This window comes from Acanthopagrus latus, chromosome 11 (genome assembly GCF_904848185.1).
Source record: "Acanthopagrus latus isolate v.2019 chromosome 11, fAcaLat1.1, whole genome shotgun sequence".
Lineage (NCBI taxonomy): Eukaryota > Metazoa > Chordata > Actinopteri > Spariformes > Sparidae > Acanthopagrus > Acanthopagrus latus.
In genome coordinates, this window is record NC_051049.1 from 5,061,113 (window position 1) to 5,085,258 (window position 24,146).

Below are 24,146 nucleotides of genomic sequence, written 5' to 3' on the forward strand. Positions count from 1 at the left end.
GAAAAGAGTACTGTAGTGTGGTGAAACAAATTGTGATCATTATCACAGCATTATCACAATGTCAAAATAGCATTCACAAAAATATTCAAAAGGATGTTCAAATCCTGTTTGTCCCATGAATACACATGTTTTTGTTTAACTAGCTATAATTCATTTAGACATGAAAACTATTAACTGTTAAATCTCCGTGTAAGAAACTGATTGCAATACAATTCTGCCTTTTGTTCTCATTTGTTTAAATCCAGTTGGTTTTTGCAAGAAACGAAAAGTAACTAGTAAAACAAGGTCTTTTCATGTTGTGTATGCGATTTGTGCTTTTATTTAAATATATGTAATTCATCCAAATATTATTCTTGGCTGAGTGGCTCCCACAGAGAATTTGGATTAACAGATTTACACTGTAATTATGTAGCTTTATAAATATTAGGTAACTGCTAACTCCCCACTGGTAGCATATACTGAAGTGTTATCATGATGCCAATAGATGTGGTGTGTGTGTGTGTGTTCAGCTGCAGGCCCATCTGGACTCAGCCCAGCGTCAGCAGCGGACAGAACAGGATCTCAACATGGATCTCCAGAATAAGTCTGCTCAGCTGGAAGAGGAGCAGAAGAGGTGAGTGATGGGCACCATGCAGTGCAGGTAGGCAGGTTCCCCAGCCAATACAGAAATGTTCAAAGCTTCTGTATTCATAAGTAATGCATATTCGGGAGATATAGAAAGAGTGCACAGTTTGGAATCTAGAAATCAGACAGCATACAGCAGCAGGGAGTCACTACTTGGATGCACATTTGAAGCAGTAAATTCATGGATAAGCCTGTTAGAAATTTGCTCCTGTTTTTCTTTCTCTGTTTCTTGTTGAGAAGCAGAACTCAAGCTGAAATATTTCTGCGAAATGAATGGACCAGAGATATTCCCAGCAGTTCCTTTAGCTTTCCTGCTGTGTTTTTCTCTGCCCCTGCTTCAGGGACAAGGCACAACCTGCCCTTGGCAGATAATCTCTGCATCTAATTTGTCAGAGTAAATTAGTGGGACTGGGTTGGCTCTCTTCTCTAAAGCATTTTAACGATGCTTAACATTAAGTATGGTCCAACCACTGCAGCTGAGGCCAGGTTTTATTCCCCTATGATTTATACAGTTATGGAACTTCATTTTAAATGCCCATGGCATAAACTTTGCCAGGACCTGATAATTTTTACTAAAATATGGCTCACTGCAGAGTTACTAAACTCCATCCAGTTAAGCTCCTTTTAATCTAAGTGTTATGTGGAGATGAAGTCTACAACCATGATTTATATGTTTTTGCTTATTGTTGAAATTACTGAACTCTCTTTCCCTACACCGACTTTCCCTACATTCCCATAAAACACAATATTATCCCTTACATGCAAACACGGGTTTGGCCTCATCTCAGACAGATAACCAAACATACCAATGTGGCGTGCTTTACTGTAACTGGGTGTGTGTTTAGTATGCGAATGATGTAAACATTTTTGTCAATGACTATACAAGCAAATCTGGTTGAAATTACATCTAAGTTGACACAGACGTTATGAAACTGTCACACATGTTCACCCTGTAAGTGTGGTTGGCAAGAATGGATCTAAGGGCCACAGATGTATGAGTGATATATTGGCTATGTAAATGAAAGAGTTTGGGTGCTATGGAAAGGTTACAGAAGTGTCGAGAGTTGTTTGTCATGGGAGAAGTTACAAGTGGTCTCTCAGTGTCTTGTTATTTCCAGGTGTGCCAGCCTCAGCCAAGTTAACTGTATGCTGCGGAAACAACTGGAGAAGACAGCCACTGTCAACCATGGGCTGACCGAGAGCCTAAGGAAGGCTCGTGAAGATGCTGAATTGTGTGATAGCCGTTTGCGTAGAGAACAAGAGGTGAGAAAAAACACAAACATTTAGTGTTTGAGTCAGAAACTGGGAAAGCTCAGGTTTATCCCTTTCTGCAAAGAGATTGTGCAATTAAACTCCTGTTGAGTTCACATGGGGTAGGAATTCCATTCATAGCCAGTTTTGTCAATTCATACTCATTCTCTGTTCGTTTCATTGCTATGAGTTTTGAGTTGTTGTTTCCTGTGAAAACATTCCAACTGCTGAGGGGGAGGAACATTTTGTGCAAACAATCTGCCGTTCGTGCTGTAAATGGGCTACATCTGTTGATTCAGGGAAATCCAATTATTTGTATGTGTGCCAGTGTGCCAGAGTCCAGGAGTTCTAGTATTGCGTCTGTTTGGGATCACAATAAAATGAGAGGTGCCATCATTTGCTGTAAGAAATCTTTGCCACCCACCCTTCAGTCTCCTCCAGTCCCTTTGCTGTCTGCTTCTCTCTGCAGACGTGCGCCTCCCATCTCAGTCGTGAACAGGCTCGTGTCAGAGCGCTGTGGCGCCAGGCCGCTTCCCTGCGGAGCACTTTCACCCAGCTAAGGACGTTCACTGACAGGTGAGCATGGCACACTGCCAGAATGCCTCCAGCAACTCAGGATTCCACAGAACCCCCACCTCTCTTGTGTCTCACACACTCAACTGCAACCACAATCCATCTCTCTCAGCCAAGGATCAAAGTGGAGCAGGTCAACAGGGTCGCCAGTCTCCCTGCTCATTGTTTCCTTTCTGGGGCAACCGATGGCTTACAGTGTCTCTCCTCACTGTCGAAATCATCCATCAGGACAAAGCTTGAGCCCTATAAGACGTGGCTTCTATCATTTTGAACTACTGTTGAGGAGTAATTTGCTTTAATACTGATTGCTCAGCAAATGGACTGCAGTGATCATGTTAGATGCTGTACTATAACTTAAGCAGAAGACACTTCAAAGTGAGCTCTGATCCCCAATCTTAACAACTGCAGACATCCATCATTTTCAAATGCAGTTTTTTTTTATTAGACTAATGGCTCGCAACTGTATGAACAATAACAGCATGTCACTTTTTATATGTTATGATACATTCTGTAATTTTTGATGCCCATGATTCTGTTCAACAGGGCTCTGTCTGATATGCGGGGGGAATGTGTCACTGCCAGTCGACAGCTGCATGTTGCCTGCATGAACTTGGAGGCCAAAGTAACACAGGACAGCACCTCTAGTTGCGTGGAGATGTCAGCGTTGGAGAGGCAGCTGAAAGACAAGCTAAAAGAGGCCATGCAGCTTCAGGGTCGCTGGGATGCAGAGAAAATTGAACTCAACTACAGGTAAAGTCTTCTCCAACTCCATATAAGCCTGTCTATCATAAAGAGTTTGCTTCTTGTCTTTTGAAAAATGGTAGCCAACTTAGAGAACCCTCAGCTTACATCTCAAAAGTCAACACATTTTTACCCAGGTCTTTGACTACAAATTAAAATAATTGTTACGATAAGTTGTTTCTTCTAGATCACAGATCACACTTAAGTTCCAACCAGCCCCTACACCTAAACATAGCACTGACAGCTCAGACAACAAACCCATATTTTACTAAACTCTCTGAACTGATCCAGCTGAATAGGACTGTGAGTGATTAAAAAGGCATTATATATAAGGCATTTATAGTTCAGTCAGTTGATCAGCTGCAAAAATCACATCTTCTTATGACTGAAATTAGAACTACTTTTAATCCTCTAAATGGAACGCCAGAACTTTACACAGGCTTTGAATCAACATCCAGGACATCAAGCTATTTTCAGTGACGACCTCTTGTGATATAGGAGAATCAAGTCTTTTGTACCATCTCCAACACACTTCATTCAGAGGACTACAGGACTGTCAGTGCCTTTGTATTCTGGATCTTAGCAGGCTTTTGATCTTATCAAAGTCATTGTTAATCCCATAATTCTGTGCAGAGAAAAGGATAGTGTTGATGGTCTAGTAGACGAAAAGCACATGGTAGTCTTGTATCTTCAGTGTCTCGGGGAACTTTGTTTGCGTTTGTGAAATAGTCCATTTACATGCATATCATATCTCTACAGAATCCTGGAGCTGACTGATATGGTGAAACACCTCCGCAGCCAAAACAGTGAGAAGGATGCCAGCCTCAACACCATGCAGATCAGTCTGGACAGGATGGTGGGGCCTTGGGGATCATGACTGGGAGGTGGCAGATAGATTGGGTGGTTTAGGGGGCTAAAGCACATGTAGTCTGGACATTAGGCTTGATAAACTCCACAACTTCCATGTCTAGAGGGCTGCCGTCTGGGGAATGTCAGGTTTGCTGTATGTGTGCTGCTTATCTGACCTTAATGGTTTCCTGCTCAGGAGACCAGGAGAACAGAGGACAAAGCAGGGATGGAGATCCTCCACACAGAGATCGAAGCCCTCCAAAGGATTTTATCCAATATCCAACAGGTCAGAACAAAACAAAATGCACTTAACTAGATCATGCATTAGGGCAACAAATAAGAAGATTCATGTTGTTTTCCTTTCTCTTTCATTACATCTTCCATATCCAGTTGGTTGGCGGTGAGAGTGATAGCAGTGGCTCTGAAAGTGTGTCCCCCTCATCTCATCATGGCCGGTCTCCTCTGAGGAACACCACACTGATGGCTGTGCAGAGTGCACTCTCCAAGCACCAGAAACAAGCACAGGTCCAACGAAAATGGCTATTTCCTCATTGTGGATGATTTAGAAAAATGCCCCAGAAACAGAAATCTGAGAGGTCACATAAAACAGTATATAATCCAAAAATGTGTTTGTTTTCCAGAGTTTTCTCTCTTTTTTACCTTTTTTTTTTTAAAATACTTCAGAAATATGGGCATCTAGAAGTCCTTCAAATGAGACAATCCAAGAGAGAAAAGTCAATCTGTGGTTGAATTGCTCGTGTCATTATTTGTAATGATGGGTCACAACTTAATCTTAAGAATGGCTGCAAATAACAATTATTTTCCTTATCGAATAATCGTATGATTATTTTCACAAATAATCAATAAAATTGTTTAGTTGTTTCTTCAAAGAACTTTGAGAAATGGTCATCACAATTTACTAGAGCCCGAAGTCACATTTTCAAATTGCTTCTTTTTTTCAACCAAAAGTCCAAAACCCAAAGACTTCATTTATTGTCATGAATGACAAAGAAAGATGCAAATCTGTACATTCAAGAAGCTGGAAGCGGCACGTTTCACATTTTTGCTTCAAAATAACTGAAACCGAATAATCAATTATCAAAGTAGCTGCCAATTAAATTTCTTTTGACTGAATAACTGATTTATCGACTGATTGATACAGCCCTAATTTAAAGAGGTCAAAAGCCAAAAATCTTGGGAGCCCCTGTTTCAGGGAGATACTATGTTTCACATGTTTAACCAAGTTTATTTACCTACACAACACAAAGACTTCATCTACCTAACAAACCACAGGACCTGCGTGGGCGCCTGGATGCTGCTCTGGAGCAAGTGGACACACTGCGCGATCACCTGCAGGAGAGGGACACTGAGAGGAGAGAGCTGGAGCAGAAGATCCAGGAAGTAAGGAGGGAAAGTCAGGAGGCTAAAAAAGATCTGGAAGAAAGCCTGAGAGACAGTAACAGATACCGCTGCTCTCTGGAGCTCATGTCCAGGTACTTCCTGATCCTGCAGTTACTAACCTTTATATGGGCTGAGTTGCGGCTTCAAGAAGAAATGTAGCTGCTTCACTGTGTATTTTGTGTTCATATTTTCTAGACTTTGTTTTGTTATTTGTGAAATTGCCATTTGGACTAAGTGTTGTTTTTGGAAAATTACAGATGTTATAATGATAATGATGATTATGACAAATATTATGCTTTGGTTTTATGTATAATTAAGCAGATGATTTTAACTCTTGTTATTAGAACATATTAGAACTTATTGAAACTTCTCCAAAAACTATATTTACACAATAATTTAAAAGAAATAAAGAAGTAAAACAAGTGTTCTTATAATGATGATGTTGATCACTGTGCACCAACTGACCCAAACATACTCTCTTTCCTCTCCTCTGCCTCTTACCTCCGTGTCTCACAGTGAGAAGGCCCGCCTGGAGAAGCTGCTGTCAGGGTTACAGCAGGAGGTGGACTCCCAGTGTGCCGAGCTGGAGGCACTGCGGGGCTCATCACTAGAGCTCCAGAGACAGCGGGACCTCCTGAGGCAGCAGAGGGAGGATCTGGAGATGCAGCTGGCACGCCAGCGCACAGAGGCCCAGAGAGGGTACAGCATGAGCGAGGGAGAATGACCATTACACAACACACACCCCGTCACCCGTGATTGTTTTCAAGCTCCGTTTGTTTAGAGTTCAGATCAGTAACACATGTCATTCTCTTGCCGGCAATGCATCCAGATGACATTTGAATGAAATGTAAATGATTTACATTGCATTACTGCACTCATGCAAGAAGAAAACCTTTTTTTCCTCTGTTTGAAGGTTTCTTTTGCTTCAAAAAATTTGATTAGCTGAGAATTGGAGCAGGACATGCGATACAGCAAAAAAGTAACTCCCACAGTGGTCTGGCCTTTGGCACCAACATTTCACCATATTTCAAAGTGGAGATGGATTACTGTTCAGGGAATTTGTTTATAAAAAATAATCTTCGTGTGTGAGACAAAGAAACAGTGTGTGAGAGTCATTTTGTTTCAGCGAGAGGAGCCTGGAGGAACTTGAAGGGAAGCACTCAGATCTTCGTAGGGAGCTTGTGACAGTGAAGGAGGCCCTGAATCAAATCACCCTGCAGAGGGAGGTGTTGGAGGATGATAAGTCCAGTCTTGCTATGGCTCTTAGCAAGGTACACTGCCTTGTTCTGCACCAAGTGGTCTAATCTGAAGCCTGAGTGTTTAAATCCTTCTAATAGTTGTGATTCAATTCACAGATGGAGTCCCAGAGTGCTGGACATGAGTTAGCCCTCACCAAACTGCAAAATCAGGAAGCTGCCCTTAAAGATTCCCTGGCCAAAATGGCAGCCCTATGCGAAGGCCTTGCCAAAGACAAGGTCGAGCTCAGTCGTATCCTGCTGCAGGTCAGTAGCTTTGCAGTTGCCCTGCATCATTAATGGAAGGCAGAGCTGAAAGGAACTGAAGTGAAGTATTCTTTGCTTCCCTTCCAGACAGAAGGTGAGAAGGCAGAGCTTGTAGAGCGAAGACGGGAAGCTGAAGTGGAGCGGGCAGCAGCCAGGGAAGAGACAGCACGGGTGCAACAGGAGCTGATGGATCTGCTTGCTGACAAACAAGCCCTGGAGAGCTCTCACAGCCACTTGCAGGATCTTTGCCAGAAGCTCGAAGCAGAGCTGAGCCTGCTGCAGAAGGAGAACTCTCAGGCCCTGGAGCAGCACTCCCAGGTCAGAGACCCCCGGCCGTTCACACGCCTCAGCCTCCATCCTCCCAGCTCCCACCACCTGGGAGAACTATGTTGATGTTATTAATGGCTTTCAGCAGGATTGTGGAGCTTGTTGTCACATTAAAATGTATTGGGTGATACATTTTAATGCGTACTGGACACATCTGCCATGTTTTTTTCTTTCAAATTGGATAAGGGGAGCAGTTTGAGCCCCACTCTGCATTTTATGAGTAACTTGGGATATAGCAAGCAGGGAATCTTCATGAACAAATGTGAACTGGAAAAGATAAATAGATAGACATATAATATCCAGTGGGGGTTTGTTAGAGACCCAATAAATTAACACCTAAAGTATTCCCATTCTGCCGTCAACAGGTCCACATATCCCTGTTTCGTCCCCTAAAGAATGAAAAGAATCCTCTCCTGTTTTGTTATCTGTTCCGAATGTGAAACTGGGATATCCGTGTTGATCTCAGCTAGAATATAACAAACCTAAACAATTTGACAAATTCCACCCAAACATTTTTCGTTAGCTTATCTGTAAAAATAAATCAGCCGTGTATAAAACAAGCCCTGGACTGGCCTTCATCGCACTAAGCTCATGTTTCTTTCCATTATTGGGCACCACTAACATCTGTAACGTTGGTGTAATTCATCCACTTTAATATTTACCTAAGGAGAGGCTGAAAGACATCATGTGCTAATATTGAGTTAGTGTGAGTTCATTTTAGTTTGCCTCAAAATTAAATTACAGTGATTGTTGCTTTTCAGACAATCTGTTTGAGTGAAATATTAGAAGTTGCAGGGGCCTGTTATACATGTATGCTCAGCCATTGTGTAATGATGTCTTAGTAACTGGCCCTCGTGGCACAGTGTATCAGAGAAATACTCTTCTGTCACAGAATACAGCTTTAACATTGTTTGGTTCAAACCAGGGGAGTCAACCCAAAACGGAACAGTTTTGGGGAGAAAAAGTTAATCAGGTGGGCGTGTTAGGTGAGATAATCAATGCCACTATCATGTCCGTACCATTGGTCTGTATGCTGAACATAAAGATAAAGTAAGCTGGCAATTAGTTTAGATAAAAAAAGAATGGCATATTTAAGTAAAAAGATATTGTCTGAAAAAGATCTGCCCACCAGCAGCTAACACATCATACCTTCTTTGTTTAATTTGTCCACAAACAGTAAAGATGAGGTTTATAAGAGAGGTTCTGGGTTATTTTTGAAACTAAGTCTTGGCTTAGCCACTGGGGTCTTGTTGTTGTGGGGAAGTTGCCAGGCAAACAGCGGAAAATTCGCAAAGTCATGTGCCAAGAAATAGTTCCTGGCCGTTAACCTTATAAAACCACAACATGTTATTTTTACACTTTGGTTTTCACACAGAGTAAACAAACAAAACATATAGTGGTAATTTATGAGCTTTATAGTGCCAGGCTAGTTGTTTCCTCTTGCTTCCAGCCTTAATGCTAAGCTAAGATAATTGCCTGCTTGCTCTAGCTTCATATTTAGCTTAAAGACATGTATCTTAAGTGTTAAAATATAATAATATTAAACCCTCTGATTGTCAACGCCTCTATATAAGGGGCTCTATGTAACAACCTGTAGCAGTTTACATTTGTTAATTACCATTTTATTGGCCATGTGTGAGCCGATTGTAACGTGATGTGCAAAAAAAACCTCCCCTGTCTCCCTTGGTTGTCCATACAAGCCTGTGGACAATTTGTTTACGTTGTTGTGTGCTGCTGGACTTGGGACTTCTTTGTGAGGGATTCCGGTAGTATTTTCCTTAGCAGTCCAAAAGATGTGATTTTATGCGTGTTCTTGAGTGCCGTGTCTCAGTGCATCTCCGCGCCCCAAACAGTGAGAAACAATAGCTAACATTAGTATAGAAATAGAGTCTGCACTAACATAATTAAACGACTGGCCTCTAGCTCAACACAGAAGTTCTAGAGAGCTGCTTTAAGTACTGTTTTACTCTGATCTGTTAAGCCATCTGTATCATGTTTGCAAGAGTAATTTCCATTAGAAATTGGCTGCCAAATTCAGTGAATTTCTCCATTAAAAGGTGAATCCCAAGACAATCATCTCCTCAGTACTTACATACAACTTGTTGTTGGAGTTTAATAAATAACTGGTGATTCAGCAAAAAATCAGCAAGTTACGCATTGCTGCACATTTTCACAGTTTATTATTTGTGTTGCTAGGTATAGGTCCTGTGGTGTGTCACAGTGATTTAAGTCGTTACTGGAAAAAAATCATAACCCCACTAATCATTTTTGTTTTGCTTCAGGTGGAGCATTTGTTATGGCCCTACAGTTCCTATGAACTGTCATGAATCACTTAAAGTTTGTTTAATTTATGCTTCATAATAGCAAAAAGAGAGGTATGTTGAGTTCAATATTAGAGTGTAAGTGTAGAGGTTGGGTGGTTCATTCTCAGTCCAACAGATACACATTACCCACCATAACGTAACTGTTAATGTAGGACTTCCTTCTGCTACTCATGAAAAATGTGTTCCACGGTTGTGGAAGCCATTAAGTGTGTAAGCTGAGGTGTGAATGTCTATAATGATTCAGTGTATAGTCTTTATTTTTTCTGCTTTAAGCAAAAACTATAGATTAATTGTGTGATGTTTTATTTTTTATTTGTGTGTGTCGGTTTCCAGGTCAACAGGCAGATGCAGGCTGTGTCAGAGGAGCTGTGTGCGTGCAGGAAGGAGCTTGAGACACAGACCACAGCCCTAAAGAGAGCTACCCATGACAGGGAGGAGCTGGCCAAGGACAAGGCTGCTCTGGATGTCAAGCTAAACACCGCTGACCGAAACGCCTGCGGTCTCACGCAGGAGCTGGTTGCACTTAGGTCTGAATGTGTTTGTCTTTGTGTGTGTGGGTGTGTTTGTGTGTGTATTTTTGTTGTATGACCTCGAAAATGTTTTGGGACCAATTTCAGATTTATAACCAGTTCTCCCAGTTTGTTTTCTGCAGCTTCATTAAGTGCAATTCAGCTACAGTAAAATTGTTTCTGTCCTCACTGGTTAAGGGCACGGTCGCTGTTGAGGTTAGGCATGTGGGGTTAAGCATGTATCAGTTATGGTTATGGTTAGGTTAAAAGTGTAAGGAATGAATGTAAGTCAGTATGTTCTCCTCAAAAGCATCATAAACAACTCAGTGTGCGTGTGTATGTGTTTGTTTAAGCCAGCCCAACTGCCCAAATGTGTGTTTAAGGTCATTTTGACTTTTTAAGCAAATTTTACTTTTTAAAGCATAGCCAGTCACATGTAACAAGAGTCTTTAAGTAACATAGTTTTATTTGGAAACTTTGCTCATGATGGATCATTGGATTTTACGACCTTCTACACCTAGCAGTTCAAAGGTCTTTTTTTCAGAGCTCAAACCACTTTACCACTGTGTTCCAGAGCAGAGAAGGAGTCCCTGGAGACGAGTCTGTTTGAGAGCCAGGAGCTTGCCTCGTCTCTGGAGGCCGAGCGCACCAGGATGGAGGGGGAGAGGTGCAGCTTGCTCCTGGCTAACGAGGCCTTGACGCGTGAGTAGCCCCCTCCCTCAGAGACCCCACTGTCCTCCTTGCCAAGCCCCCTGGCCATGAAGCCTTTCAAACAGCCCACTAGAGATCCATATTTCAGCTGTGAGCTCTGCAACAGCTGGGCTGCAGGATCACTGGAGCTGCTTTCTCAGCTGACCAGGGTCCCACCATTCCGCACAAACACACATGGATTGGATAAGTGGTGTTAAGCTAGCATGTTCCACATAAAACATGCATGAGTATCCCCTGAAAATAAAACCCTAAATAAAATCTTGCTGATCCTGACTGTCCCCACCTAATAACAGAGAGCTATTTAATGCATCTGTCCAGGTGATGGTGCTCAGATGCGTGTGGATGCTGAACACCAGTTTGCACAAGCCGCACAAGAACGGAGTAAGTTAGAGGAGAGGATGGCCCAGGTGGAGAGAAATGCCCTGCTAGCACTGAACAACAAAGAGCAAAGTCACAGAGAGCAGCTCGAAGCTGAACGCAGACAAAAGGTACAGAGTAATACTTAAAGTTTTGAATCAGATCCTTTAGCTACCTATGAACTAATAGGGGGTGTGTGTACTTGGTGGTTGACAGGAGCAGCAGTGTGCAGAGCTGACAGTTCAGCGGGAGCTGGCTGAGGAGCAGCTGCGTAGACAGTATGAGGAGCTGCGTGTGCACAGCCAGAAGGAGCTGCAGCAGGTGCAAGAGGAGCTGGACAGGCTGCAGCAGGACTTCAACCAAAGCCTCCTGCAGGCTGAGAGTGAGAAGCAGCAGGTGTGTGAGGTGGTACATCACAGGTTTTTTGATAATTCATGAGCTTTAAAATGTTGGTGCATTTGGGGGTAGCCAATAGGGTTAGGAAATTGTCCCATAAAAACAAAAAGTTCCGTCTTCACAGTGCGTGTCCATCAAACGTCACATGTCCTGCCAATAGCCTCGTGCAAGATGTTAGGTCCACTCCTTGTCTGTGGAAGTTTATCTCAGCATCATGTCTTCTGTATGTCCACATTTTTGTGAGATACTTGGTAAATTACCCTAACCTCACTGTCTGATGTGACCAGGCTTTGTCCCAGAAAGAGGTGGAGAAGGCTGCCCTCATGGAGAAGGTGGCAACCCTGCAGCAGGACCTGGCGGCAGAAGGCATGAAGCTTGAGTGCATGCAGAGGGAGGCAATGAGCAAACAGGAGCAGGATAAGGTAAAATACGGCAGAGTCAAAATGGCTCTGGTCATTTTTCTTGTTCTTTACATATAATTCTCTGTTTCAGCATGCGATGGCCGTCTTACAGACTGAGCTACAAGACTTGCGGAATCAATTTGAGGAATCTTTGAACTTCCATGAGAATGTCAAGAAGAGTCTAACAGAGCAGGTCAGAGAGTGTAACCAACAGAGAGATCACACACAACAGGAGGTGAGCTCTTTATAAACATATCTTTTTTCCAGCCTTTCTTTGAAACATAAACATCATGCTAGTCTTTTCAGTGGCACCAGTGTTTAATAATATCTGTTGCTATGATGACTCATACCGGACTAACGTCAACCTTACTGATGTGTATATGGACGGGGAAATATAAACAAATCATAGAGTATATAGGGTGCATGTCACCAGAGGTGGTTTGTACAGTAGGATCACAGAAATGGATAGGAAATTGAAGGCTTGTTTAGCTTGGCATAGGATGGGAGTCCACAGCTCTGCCTGTAGAGTGGGGGGGGTTTGCACCAATTAGTACTAGTGTGAGGCATAGCCATTTACCATAGGCGGCTGTTGACCTTGGCCACAGGCCGTTACTAGCATCAGGGTGCCATCAGGTGCAGAGAGCACAGGGCCAAATCCTACAAGCAGGGGTGGCATCCACTCTTTAGGCTCCCGCTCAGCACTCGCTCTCTGTGTCTTTTTCCTGCCACTGGAGGAAAAATTAGTTCCATTGACCTTAAAATAAACATAAAAACGCAATTAGAGGCTATAATTTTGGTCCAGTGACATACCTCTCAGAGCCAAATGAGAGCTGTAAATCTAATCTCTCTGGGTTGCTTGAGGTCAGGATTCCAGGCACGAGGTCGCTGGGCGTTTTAGTGAAATAACAAGCTCACAGTCACCTCATGAAGATGTAAGTGCAGAGTTGTAAGGGCCTCAACATGCCTTGATTTAAAGGCATGCTCTCCCTGGAAAGAGGGATTGTTTATCTGTGTGGGACTTTGGGTTCAATAAAAAGCAAAAATGAAGATCATCCTGTCTTCCCTCTGTCTCCTTAGTCATGTCAAAGTATAGTGAATGAGGTTGTGTGGAGCCAGAGCAGAGGAGTTTTGGGTTTGGACAGCCCTCCCACCCATATTTCAAGTCCAACTTCAGCGACACTGTCATATTTGGCCACCACCCCTGCTTGTTCTCTTGTTTGATTATTTTCACTTATCCCATCTCAGGAGTCTCATGTCAGACAGTGACAAAGCAGGAGAGAGAGCGTGTGACAGAGAGCTTGTCAGCATGAAAGAGAAAGAAAGTAAAAGGAGAGAGGGAGAACGAGAGGATGTGTGTGTGTTTGGGGGGGTTGATACGGTCCCTGGTACCATAATATGAAATCAAAGTTTGAGTTAACCCCTTGTGTAAATAAGCCGGTGGGGGAGTGTTTATTTTCTCCCTAGAAGCAGCGAGAGGCTGGCTCCACTGGGACTCCAGGTCCCCCTCTCCCATCCACATAACATAACACTGCTGCCCTAGTATTCTCTGCCTCTCTCCTCCGCCACCCGCCCCCTCAAAAAATCAGATAAAATAAAGTATAATTGGCCAGATCAGCACTGGCTTGTTGTTTCTCACATTAGAGTTTATGAGAAAGAGCCATCTTGTGTGGCCTCTGAACATAACACTCCTCCTCATCCTCCTTCTCCCCCTCCTCCTCCACCACCTCCGGGTGGGGTTGCTGTTTATCATGTTGCTCTCTGTGGTCTTTTTACACTGCGAGCCGCAGTAAGGAGACGGGGAGAGACAGCACCTGGCTACAGGCCCAACTGGCTCTTATCCATGCCCAGATAAGCTCTGTCCTCCCTATTTCTCTACACACAACATGTTGCTGTAAAACAGAATATAGGTCATTTGGTATCTTGAGATTCTTAACATAGCACTTAAAATAGGAGATGTTAAAGTTTAGCTTTCAAACAATGAAGCACTAATGCATTATTAGACCCAAAGTAAGTCTTATATTATGCAGTAATACTTAATGTATGGAATTCGGTATGTTCTGTAGGTAGCAACTGCGTCACAATGTAAAGCTTTTTGTGTGTTGGGTCTTAAAAGCATTTTATTTTTCTTATTAGCTCTTCATCAACTATGTTCATATCTACTTGCAGTTTATATCGCCAAATAAATCCTGGATTGGCTTGACAACAAATTAAGAAAACTTAACAAATACAAACTTAACTTGACCTCCTAATTTACCCTGATTGTTGTGCCTTTCATTCACCATTATCTGAACATAAAGTTAGAGGGCCTCCGTCGGCAGCTGCAGGAGGCAGAGGATGAACTTGTTAAAGTGCGGAAGGAGCTGACTGAGACTCACAGAGAGCTCCAGGATTGTGCCCAGGATCGGGACAAACAACGAAAAGAAGCCCTGGACCTGAGAAGGCTCTTGGGTGATGAGACCAGAGAGAAAGAAGCCATTCAAGCCTCCAACCAGGAGCTGAGAGCTTTCATCAAGAGAGCAGAGGGTGACAACAGCAGGTACATCTGTTACATGGTACTGCAGATTTAGTAGCTGTGATCATCTAGCAGTGATAGATAAATGTTTTTTGTAATATTAATATTAATATTGACTAGCTTGAGAAGAACTGTGGAGGAGAGGGAGCAGAAAGTTGCTGTCTTGGAGGAATGTAAGAGCTCGATGCAACAGGAGGCAATGAGTCTACGAAGCAGTATGAGAGAGCTTGAGAAGTCTCGCCTGCAGGCACGCAGAGAGCTGCAGGAGCTGCGCAGACAGGTGAGAGATTATTGAGGTAACTGCTTTCCATCTGACTTATTTCAAATAAAGGATTTCCTTCAAGTAGTGTGTGTGCTATGTTAAAATGAGCAGGTAAAGGTCCTCGAAGGCGAGAATGGCCAGCAGAAACAGGAGCTGCGAGAGCTACAGGCCCGGGTATGTCAGGAGGAGCAGAGGGAGGAGGAGGCGCGTCGCGAGGCTTTCACTCTCAAGCAGAGAGTGTTGGAGTGCGAGGCTGGCAGAGAAGCAGCGCTGAATGAGGTAGAAGGCCTCCGGGAATTAGTCTGTTAACAACATGCTAGAGCAAACATTCCACCTTTGCATACATATTTGAAGAATACCTGAAATACTCACACAGAGGCTGAGAACATGAACCACAACTCACTCGATTTTCTACAGTAATGAGTTGTCCTGAATTTTGATTTTGAAATCTTTTGTGAATTTAATTGAAAAACTGTTTATGAAATAAACTCTCTTTAATTGCACACTACCTTAAAAAGAAAATTAAAGTTAGTATGCATGGCAAAGCAGAGTGTCAGGACATTGAGCCTCTGTGTTCTATAAAATTGTTTTTTTTAACCTCTTATGTCCCATAACCCTTACATTTTCAGGGTCACCATATTCTCATGACCCCAGCAGTTACTCAAGTGCCTGAATGGCATTTTTTTACTTCTAAGAGCACAGAGGCTCCAAATGACTCCAAAAGGGTTCCTCATTATGATGATACATTTGAAGCCTGGTTAATTTGTCTTTTTGGAAATGAAGTGCAAATATCTATCACCAGTCTTTGAAATATCCCCTGACCTTGTCTGCATGTCAGTCATCTCAGCCCTGAGGTTGAGAAGCTCTGCCATGAAGGGATAAAGAAAGGTCTCATTCCCATAGTATGTTGTTTCATTGTTTGCCTCAGTCATGATTCTTGCACCTTATAACCTCTGATGACACAGATAAGGAGATATTTACAGAGACCTATCAGTGAACATGACAGGCTTATCATCTCAAAGTGCATTAACCCTTTACAGAAACCATGTCCCTGTTTTTTAAACAGTGTTGGTCACTAGATAACGCTCAGGCAATTTTTCTTCAGGAATTACAATGCAGTGTTGTTAATCATTGTTTTTCACTGCTGCAGTTAGAGTGATGTTCAGCCTGTTGTCCATATTTTGGCGAATGTGGCATCCCTTTACCTTTACCTACTGTCTTGGCAAAACCCACAACAAAAGAATTTAAGAAGGAATTTAACTGAGGGATTTTCATGTAAACAAATCATAGCATACAGTGCGTCTGTAGATTCGATAAAACGGGCTTTCCTAATCTGGTGACATTTGCATTCTTACCTTTAAAAGTGTCTGTCTGTGTCTTCTTATTGTAAAAGATTTTAAAAGTAATTATGGCCTAGATATTGCTTATGTCATAGTCCACTGTATAGAATGAATACATGCAGAAGTAGCAGAGAAAATTAGGTTTGTCTTGCACCCAGGTTGTCGGTCTGCAGCGCCATGTAGTGGAACTGGAGACAGCAAAGCATCAAAACCAAGAGCTGCTTCAGGAAAGAGAGGCTTATCAGCAGCAGTTTGACCAACAGAACAGAGTGACCACTGCCCAGCTGGAAGAGGCACTAGAAGACGCCAGGATCCAGGTGAAAGAGCTCTCAGTGCAGGCTGGCTTCGCTGAAAGCAAAGTCCAGGGCCTGGAAGAGCAGCTGGGCCTAGTCGATGCCAAACGCAGGGACCTGGAGCTCAAGTTAGCCGGATTGTGTTCAGCTCTGCGCCACACTGTTGGCACTGGCCATAAGAGGCTTTCAGGCACACCAGGGTCCTGTAAGCACTCTCCCTCTCCCTGGAGAAACCGCCTGCAAATAAAAGGTACCCTTTTATAATGAGGTGTGATGATGCTGGTTTTGCTATAAGCCAAGCATTTATGGGTGTGTTCTCTGGATAGGAGGAGACACTGTGAAAGATGGATCTGTGTTCTCCTTGTCTCATGGTGAAGATGAAATGGATGTGGAGTTGCAAACAGCTCTTCAGGAGTTCCAGCAGGAACTCAGGCGCACACAAAGAGACCGGGTATATTTGAATCCATCAATCTTAAGTTTAATTAACTTTTTTTTTCAGCAGAATTTTTGGCACTTTTAAACCTAACAAATATGTCTTCCTTCAGGATGAAGCCACGGCTCAAATAGTTAGTTTAAATCAGCAGTTGACAGAGCTTCAGAGCAGCCAGGATAGGTCGGCCACCCAGCTGCAACAACTGCAGAAGTCCTTGAAGCAGTCAGAGCAGGGTAAGAAAACCAGTAGATCCTACAAACATAATAAATGTTTATATTTTAAGTCTGTTGAGGCATACAGCATATAACATATTCTTCCAGAAAAAAGAGCGATGGGAGAGCGATTGCATGAAGCACATATGTCCCTTTCCCTGCAAGAAGAAGTAGCACATCGCGCAGAGAGGGAGAAGAGAAGCCTTGAGGAGGAGATAGCCCAATTGAGGACTTGTCTGCAAACTGCTGAGGCTGAGTGCAGAGCACTGCAAGTATGTAATGGGCAAAGAGATAAATATAACTAAAACACTATGCAGCATAGTCAGTGACAACTCCTTTGCCACTTCCTCCACAGGACAAGCTTGAGCTTTTGCAGGGCTCAGAATCCCGTGCAAATGTAGAACAACGCAAGTTGAAGGAGTCTCTGGAAGCAGCAGAGAACAGGGTGAGCCGTCTGGAGCTCTCCCAGCGCACCCTTGAGGGTGAACTGCAGAGAGCCCAGCTCAGGGCAGCAGAGCTGGATGCAGAGGCAGGGGCACTGCAGGAAAGGCTTACAGAGCAGCGGAGGAAGCTGTGTGAGAGTGAAGACCGCTGTGCAGCACTGAGCATCAGCGAGGAGAAGTTGGCCACTTCACTGGCTCGAGCTGAGCAGCATGAGAGCCAGCTGAGAGATCAGATCCACAAACTGTCAAACACCCTCAGTGACAACAGGAGCAGCAGTGGAGCGCTGCAGGAGCAGATCACACAGCTGCAGAGGGCTCTGACTGCCAGTGAGCAGGACCGAAGGCTGCTGCAGGTAGTGCATCACCTTATCATCCTCAATACAGGATAGGTTAAAAAGATAAATACATTAAATTAAGATGTTGTATGTAGAAATGTTGCAAATGTTTTAAGAAAACCATTCCGTCATTGCTGTAACATAAAACAAATCGTATTTCTAACCTCTAAGCTTTTCTCCTCTCTCAACATGGGTGTTTGAGTCAAACCATGCTTCCATTGCTGTGCTCTGATTCACAGTGCAGCTATGTAACCTTCTCAGCTCCACACTAAGCATTTTTTATTTACATTTGCTGCTGTGGTTTTCCTGAAGGACCTCAAAGACTGAGCAATAAAATGCTCAGGCAAGGTCATTAATTCTCCAAGAGTTTCTCAGGAGAGCTTTCCGGTTTTAGTTTGGGACTGCACTTTAAAGATACTGAGCAAACAAAAACATGGCCTGCTTGGTATAAATCTCTTGATTTGCTTATAAGCTGTCAGGTCATTACAGTAAAAAGTGAGAGAAAAAGCCCAACTCTTGCCTGCAACTTTCAACACTCTGTCAAGAACAGTAAAAGAGACAGGATTTAAAGGAAGGTGAGAATTGCAGGGTCAGCCTAAGTGCAAACTTGTGTTTTGATGATACTGAGCGCCTCGTTGTGTACATCAACATGTGAATGCCCATAGGAGCGTCTGGATAAAACAAGAGATGCCCTCTCAGAGAGTAAGAGGCTGTACCACAAGCTGACAGAGCAGAACCAGAACCTTCAAAGAGCCCAAGAGGACTTAGAGCTCAAAGATTCTGAGCTGGAGAAACATAACAGGACGCTGAAGGAGGTGAGTCACACTGAGATTAAAGTAAATGGGTGTTAAGTTTTAGACACCATTTTGATGTGTGGACGATTTTTTTTTTTTTTTTTTTGTACTTTATTTTTATAAACAGCGCATAGACAATATACAGAAATACATAGAACAAACAGTTGGTCACCTATACATCCATTCAGTCACTATACTGGTGGAGTTACAAATATAATGACAGCTCAATGAGCATCTCTTGTGGACATGTACACAATCCATTTTTTCCAATAGTGCAAATATTTATCGGTCTGTAGATTCAACGAGAAAGTCATTCTTTCCATATTTTGAATATTGGTCACAATATTGATCCAGTCAGACTCTGTCGGAGGCGCGGCCCGCAGCCAACTTCGAGTTACAGTTTTCTTACTGGCTGCTAATAATACTTTTAAAAGATATTTGTCTGGCCCCAATATATGGGGTGCAATGTTACCTAGGTAGATTGTAGAAAAAGAGCTGTTAATTCCACCACCAAAAATGTTTTGTATTACTTGTGTAATCTTTTGCCAGTATGGCTGAATAGCTGGGCAGCCCCAAAATATATGAAAATGGTCTGCTAGCTGTTCACCGCAGTTCCTCCAACACAGTCCCCCGGCCGTCTCCCCTGTTTGCACACATTTTAACTTAGGGGTTATGAAATATCTAACCAGATTCCGCCAACAAAAATCTCTCCAGAGACCTGAACTAGTGGAAGTTGACTGCACAGAACAAATATTCAACCACTCTTCTTCTGTGATGACAGTTTGAGATTCTTTCTCCCATTTTAATCTAATCTTATCTGTTGAGTGTATCTTATTAGATTGAATACAGGAGTACAACTTTGAAACAAGTTTCCTATTATCCTTTTTTTTGTACATGTCAATAAATATGTCAATTAAGTTGGTCTCACTTTCCTCAAGTGGTTTTACCTGATCGTTATAATAAGACCTAGTTTGAAGATACCTAAAGAAATCTATTTTTTCCAGCCCATATGTATCCGAAATTTTCTGAAAACTGTCAAATTCTCCCTTGGATGTAATTGAGCAGTAAGAGGTGATTCCTCTTCTATACCAATGTATAAACCTTCCGTCAATCCTTGCCGGCTTGAAGTCGGGGTCAAAGGCAACCCATCTCAGTAACTTAGATTGTCTTTGAAGTGATGGTGACCCACATTCCTTAAACCAAATGCGAAAACAAACTTTAGACCATTGGTTCAGGCCACCAGAATGCTGCTCATACAGTGTTTTACTGCCCAGTATAGATTGTAATGGTACGTCTAATTGTGAAATTTCCAAATCCTTCCATTTTGCTGTATAATTTGGGTTGCAGCAGCATGCCAGTGGTCTTAATTGCGCTGCCTTATAATAGTCTACCAGGCATGGGAGTGATCTGCCCCCTTTCTCTTTAGCCAATTGCAGTGTTTTGAATTGGATCCTTGGTCTTCTACCTGCCCATATGAATCTAGAGATCCACTTATCCCATTCGTTAAATTGCATTTGTGTAATCATTACTGGGAGGGATTGAAAGAGATATAAGAGTCGGGGAAGTAGGTTCATCTTTATCGTTTCTATCCTATTGTGCATGTCTAGGGGCAATTGAGACCATCTGTCGATATCTAACTTGATGTTTTTACTTACGGGACCAAAATTGCTTTCGTATATTTTGGATAAATCCTTAGGTATTCGGATCCCCAGATATTTAATCTCTTTTGAGTTCCATTTAAGATCAAATCTATCCAGTATGTCTTTTTGAGGAGAATAATTATATCTTAAAATTTGAGTTTTTTGCACATTTAACTTATATCCGGAATAAGACCCAAACTCTTTTAGTGTAGACATCAACCTAGGAATGCTAGTCTCTGGCTCTGTTATAAGCAGTAAAACGTCATCTGCATATAGGCAAATCTTTTGCTCCATGCCTCCGACCACCACTCCTTTTATTACCGGGTCATCCCTGATTGACTGTGCCAAGGGCTCGATAAATAGGGCGAAAAGAGCTGGGCTGAGAGGGCAACCTTGACGGCAGCCTCGCTCCAGCTCAATCGGCTGTGAGTGATGTCCATTAATTTTTATCCTGGCATTTGGGGAAGAATACAGGGTTTCAAAACATCTAATAGAGTCTTCTTTAAATCCGAATCTTCTCAGCGTCAAATATAAGTACTCCCAGCGGACCGAATCAAACGCCTTTTCGGCATCTAGACTGAGCACTACAGCTTGTTTTTTTCCTTTAGTCACGTGATCAAGTATATGTAGCACCCGTCTGATATTGTCTTGCGTCTGTCTCTCGCACACAAAGCCTGTTTGATCTGGATCCACTAGTTCTGGTATGATGTGTTCTAATCTTTTAGACAGTATTGACGCATACAACTTATAATCAATGTTCAATACAGAAATTGGCCTATAAGCACTACACTCTTTTTTATCCTTACTCTCCTTATGAATAACTGAAATGATTGCTTCACTCCATGTTCTTGGTGGTTCAGCTTCTTTAAGTGTATGATTGAAGCAATCCAAGAGTATCGGTACTATTTGTTCTTTAAAGGTCTTGTACCATTCGGCTGGAAAGCCGTCTGTTCCCGGTGCTTTGTTGGCCTTCAACTTAGAAATTGCCTTTTCTATTTCTTCCTTTGTGATATCTGCCATCAATGCTTTGTTCTGCTCTTCACCTATGGAGGGTAAATCTAGTGATTCCAGAAATGTATTTATTTCCCGAGGGCTAGTTGTATTTGGTTCCCTGTATAGTTCTTTATAATAATTTTCAAAAATGTCTTGTATTTCCTCTAATTTGTGGCATGTTTTTTTAGTTCTTGGGTCTCTAATTTCAAATATAGAACTCTCTGCCTGTTGCTTCCTTAGCCTCCATGACAAGAGTTTTAAGGCCCTAGGGCCGCTCTCATAATACCTCTGCTTAACGAACTTTGCTTTTTTCTCTAAATCCTCTTCATAGAGTCCATTTAATTCCTTTTTGATAGTATTAATTTTATTTAGGGTGAGGGGGTCTTTCCCTTTTACATGCTCACTCTCCAACACTTTAAGCTTTTCTTGTAAATCAGACAGTTTTTTACTTCTTTCCTTTTTCGATGTGTGGACGATTGACTGTGTCCCAGAGCCTGAAGCAGCAGCAGGAAGCTGAACTGCAGATCCATGAGAGCTCCAAGCAGCTGCAACGAGAGAAGGCAGAACTCCAGGACAGGGTCACCAACCTTCAGAGCTCTTTGCAAAAGCTACAGAGTGAGAGAGCCGAGATGGAGAGAGTGCTGACACGCCTCGCTAAAGACAAGTCAGCACTTAGGAGGACACTGGAGAAGGTGAGCAGGCCTATCTGCTGCACTGGGCTTTAGCAATAGTTTGGCTCTTTGAAAAATGTGTTTGTTCTCTTTCTTTCCGAGATTTATACAACAATATTGACACCCAAAGTAAAAACCCAATGTATTCAGCTATTGATTTTTACTATATTTGTTGGATTTTATGGTCAAAAGAATATACAACCATACAAGCATTAACATTTATATATATTTATAAGATGTATACTAGTTTTCATGCTGTTGATTAATGTCACACATGAATTTCAGCCTAAACACCAATCACAAACTTTTCCATATATCCCTGAATTTATTTGATTTCCCTCTGGCCACAAAGGTAATTTTTTCCAAAGCAAGGCAGGAAGTCATTACCACAGGGTCATCCATAGTCTTCCATCTCTGGGCAATCACTCTCCTTGCCAAATATACAAAATACATTAAATAAGTTAGTTTTTTCTCAGAAAAACACTCTGCAGTGCTTAGTTAGCGTGATGAATTGGGGGCTTTAGCAGAGACTGATGAAATCAGATGATGCAGTCATATATTGTAAAAACAATACATCGTAAGAGAAAGGACATCAAACTTTTATAAAATTGTAATAAAAACAAAAAATAATGTAGCACTTATGCAGCTGCTTTGCTTCTGTGGATGAGAAGCAGCTTCATAATGTCACATCTAAAACTGTAAAGGCAAGATCTCCCCCTGTGTTGGACCCCAGAACATTAAACAACTTTTGGTAAGGACTAGAAGTTTTGGTGCTAAATGTGAGGTAAAATATTTGATATATACACGTGAGCCAAACCACATAGGGCTTTAAAATGTAATTAAAAGTGTCTTAAAACCAATTCTAAAGCAGCTGGAAGCCCCCGTACAAATAGAGGCCAGGACTGAAGTAATACACATTTAGTGTTGGTCAGAGGCCTTGCTGCCACAGTCTGGACCAAAGGAAAAATGGATAATAGTAATAGTAATATTAATCCATGCAGGGGAACATGACTTTGGATAATTTGCTGTTTCAGTATGCAGTAATTTGTCATTGATATAAAAGTGTTTGTTCCATTTCTCCACATATACCTCCTTTTTGCCTCACATTGTACAAAGAAATCTTGAAGTGATGGAAACATGTAGGTGGACTGTGAGAACCAAGAGAGGCTCTCAGCTTGGCCTCTGCTACACGCATTACAGGAAGGCACATGAGTGCAGAACAATCATGGTAAAGTCGTTCACATGATGTCACCCTCCCGTTGTTGTCAGGTGGAGATGGAGAGGCTGAGGAGGGAGGAGGACGCAGCGTCGGCAGCCAGAGAGAAGGAGCAGCTGGGGCAGATAGTCCGTGGCCTGGAGCAGGAGCTGGCTGAAAAGCAGGACGAGTGTCAGGCTGTGCAGGTCAGAGGCTGCTGGGTAATAGTCAGGAATGGGGCAGGGGTCGCACTGCAAACAGATCCTCATCAGATGTTCGAAAGACATTTAAAAGATTCAGACAGGGAACTGAAAATTACTGCACCATTGGGCCTTGCAGAAATGTTCACAGACAAGTGTTTCTCTCTAGTATTTACAAATATTTACATTTAAATCGTCGGATGCTTTTATTGTAACAGAGTATTTGTACACTGTGATATTAATGCATTTACTTAATAAGAGGTAAAAGATAAGAATATTCTAATGGATTTCTATTAGTATGAATCTTGACCCTTTTTACTTCAGCGTAGTTGTTTGCATGAAAAGCCTGATATCCCTGCACTCTATTAAAGCACTTAAAATTGCCTTTGAACTGCACATCAGACATAATTCTTAAAAGGAAGCTGCTGCTGTTACAGTATGATTTCATTTTAGAGAATTAAGAATCTCTGTGAGCCAAAGGTCATTTCCTCACTAACCCCGGGGTCAGACAACCTCTGTGCCCCCTCCCCCCCTTCTGCTCACATTCTAATTTCAGCGGCGCATAAGCACTTATAACCTATTTTCATTCATATAAACTCATCTGAACTGTCTTCAGGCCCAAATCTCCCAGCTGGAGCATGCTCATACACAGCGCCTCCTGGAGGTGACAGCCCGCCATCACCAGGAGGTGACTCTAGAGACAGATCGTCTGAGAGACAGTCAGCTCCAAGCAGAGGAGGCCTTGGAGACCAGGGAGAAGGCCCATCGCCAGAGGGTGAAAGGCCTGGAAGAACAGGTATTTTAATTCAGAATGTGTGGATACTTTGTTAGGCAGGTCTTTATTTTGTGCTACAGGT

At 42.5% G+C, this 24,146-nt stretch overlaps 1 protein-coding gene across 3 annotated transcripts in view; it reads left to right on the forward strand.

Annotated features, from left to right (window-relative positions):
- Nucleotides 1-24,146, forward strand: part of crocc2 (ciliary rootlet coiled-coil, rootletin family member 2) — a 36,372-nt gene that overhangs the window by 11,291 nt on the left and 935 nt on the right. For 2 of the 3 annotated variants that reach the window (XM_037114326.1, XM_037114328.1), the window contains 30 exons: nucleotides 510-613; nucleotides 1,743-1,887; nucleotides 2,345-2,451; nucleotides 2,992-3,198; nucleotides 3,949-4,045; nucleotides 4,235-4,324; nucleotides 4,429-4,563; nucleotides 5,332-5,531; nucleotides 5,956-6,138; nucleotides 6,566-6,710; nucleotides 6,795-6,941; nucleotides 7,029-7,259; nucleotides 9,926-10,119; nucleotides 10,676-10,803; nucleotides 11,131-11,300; nucleotides 11,386-11,565; nucleotides 11,853-11,987; nucleotides 12,058-12,201; nucleotides 14,264-14,502; nucleotides 14,599-14,758; nucleotides 14,852-15,019; nucleotides 16,239-16,623; nucleotides 16,700-16,824; nucleotides 16,919-17,039; nucleotides 17,127-17,290; nucleotides 17,374-17,814; nucleotides 18,462-18,611; nucleotides 21,715-21,915; nucleotides 23,164-23,295; nucleotides 23,906-24,085. In XM_037114326.1, coding sequence (XP_036970221.1) covers nucleotides 510-613; nucleotides 1,743-1,887; nucleotides 2,345-2,451; nucleotides 2,992-3,198; nucleotides 3,949-4,045; nucleotides 4,235-4,324; nucleotides 4,429-4,563; nucleotides 5,332-5,531; nucleotides 5,956-6,138; nucleotides 6,566-6,710; nucleotides 6,795-6,941; nucleotides 7,029-7,259; nucleotides 9,926-10,119; nucleotides 10,676-10,803; nucleotides 11,131-11,300; nucleotides 11,386-11,565; nucleotides 11,853-11,987; nucleotides 12,058-12,201; nucleotides 14,264-14,502; nucleotides 14,599-14,758; nucleotides 14,852-15,019; nucleotides 16,239-16,623; nucleotides 16,700-16,824; nucleotides 16,919-17,039; nucleotides 17,127-17,290; nucleotides 17,374-17,814; nucleotides 18,462-18,611; nucleotides 21,715-21,915; nucleotides 23,164-23,295; nucleotides 23,906-24,085 — 5,208 coding nt within the window. The remainder of the gene's footprint in view (nucleotides 1-509; nucleotides 614-1,742; nucleotides 1,888-2,344; nucleotides 2,452-2,991; nucleotides 3,199-3,948; nucleotides 4,046-4,234; nucleotides 4,325-4,428; nucleotides 4,564-5,331; nucleotides 5,532-5,955; nucleotides 6,139-6,565; nucleotides 6,711-6,794; nucleotides 6,942-7,028; nucleotides 7,260-9,925; nucleotides 10,120-10,675; nucleotides 10,804-11,130; nucleotides 11,301-11,385; nucleotides 11,566-11,852; nucleotides 11,988-12,057; nucleotides 12,202-14,263; nucleotides 14,503-14,598; nucleotides 14,759-14,851; nucleotides 15,020-16,238; nucleotides 16,624-16,699; nucleotides 16,825-16,918; nucleotides 17,040-17,126; nucleotides 17,291-17,373; nucleotides 17,815-18,461; nucleotides 18,612-21,714; nucleotides 21,916-23,163; nucleotides 23,296-23,905; nucleotides 24,086-24,146) is intronic. The other variant, XM_037114327.1, reaches the window with a different exon arrangement.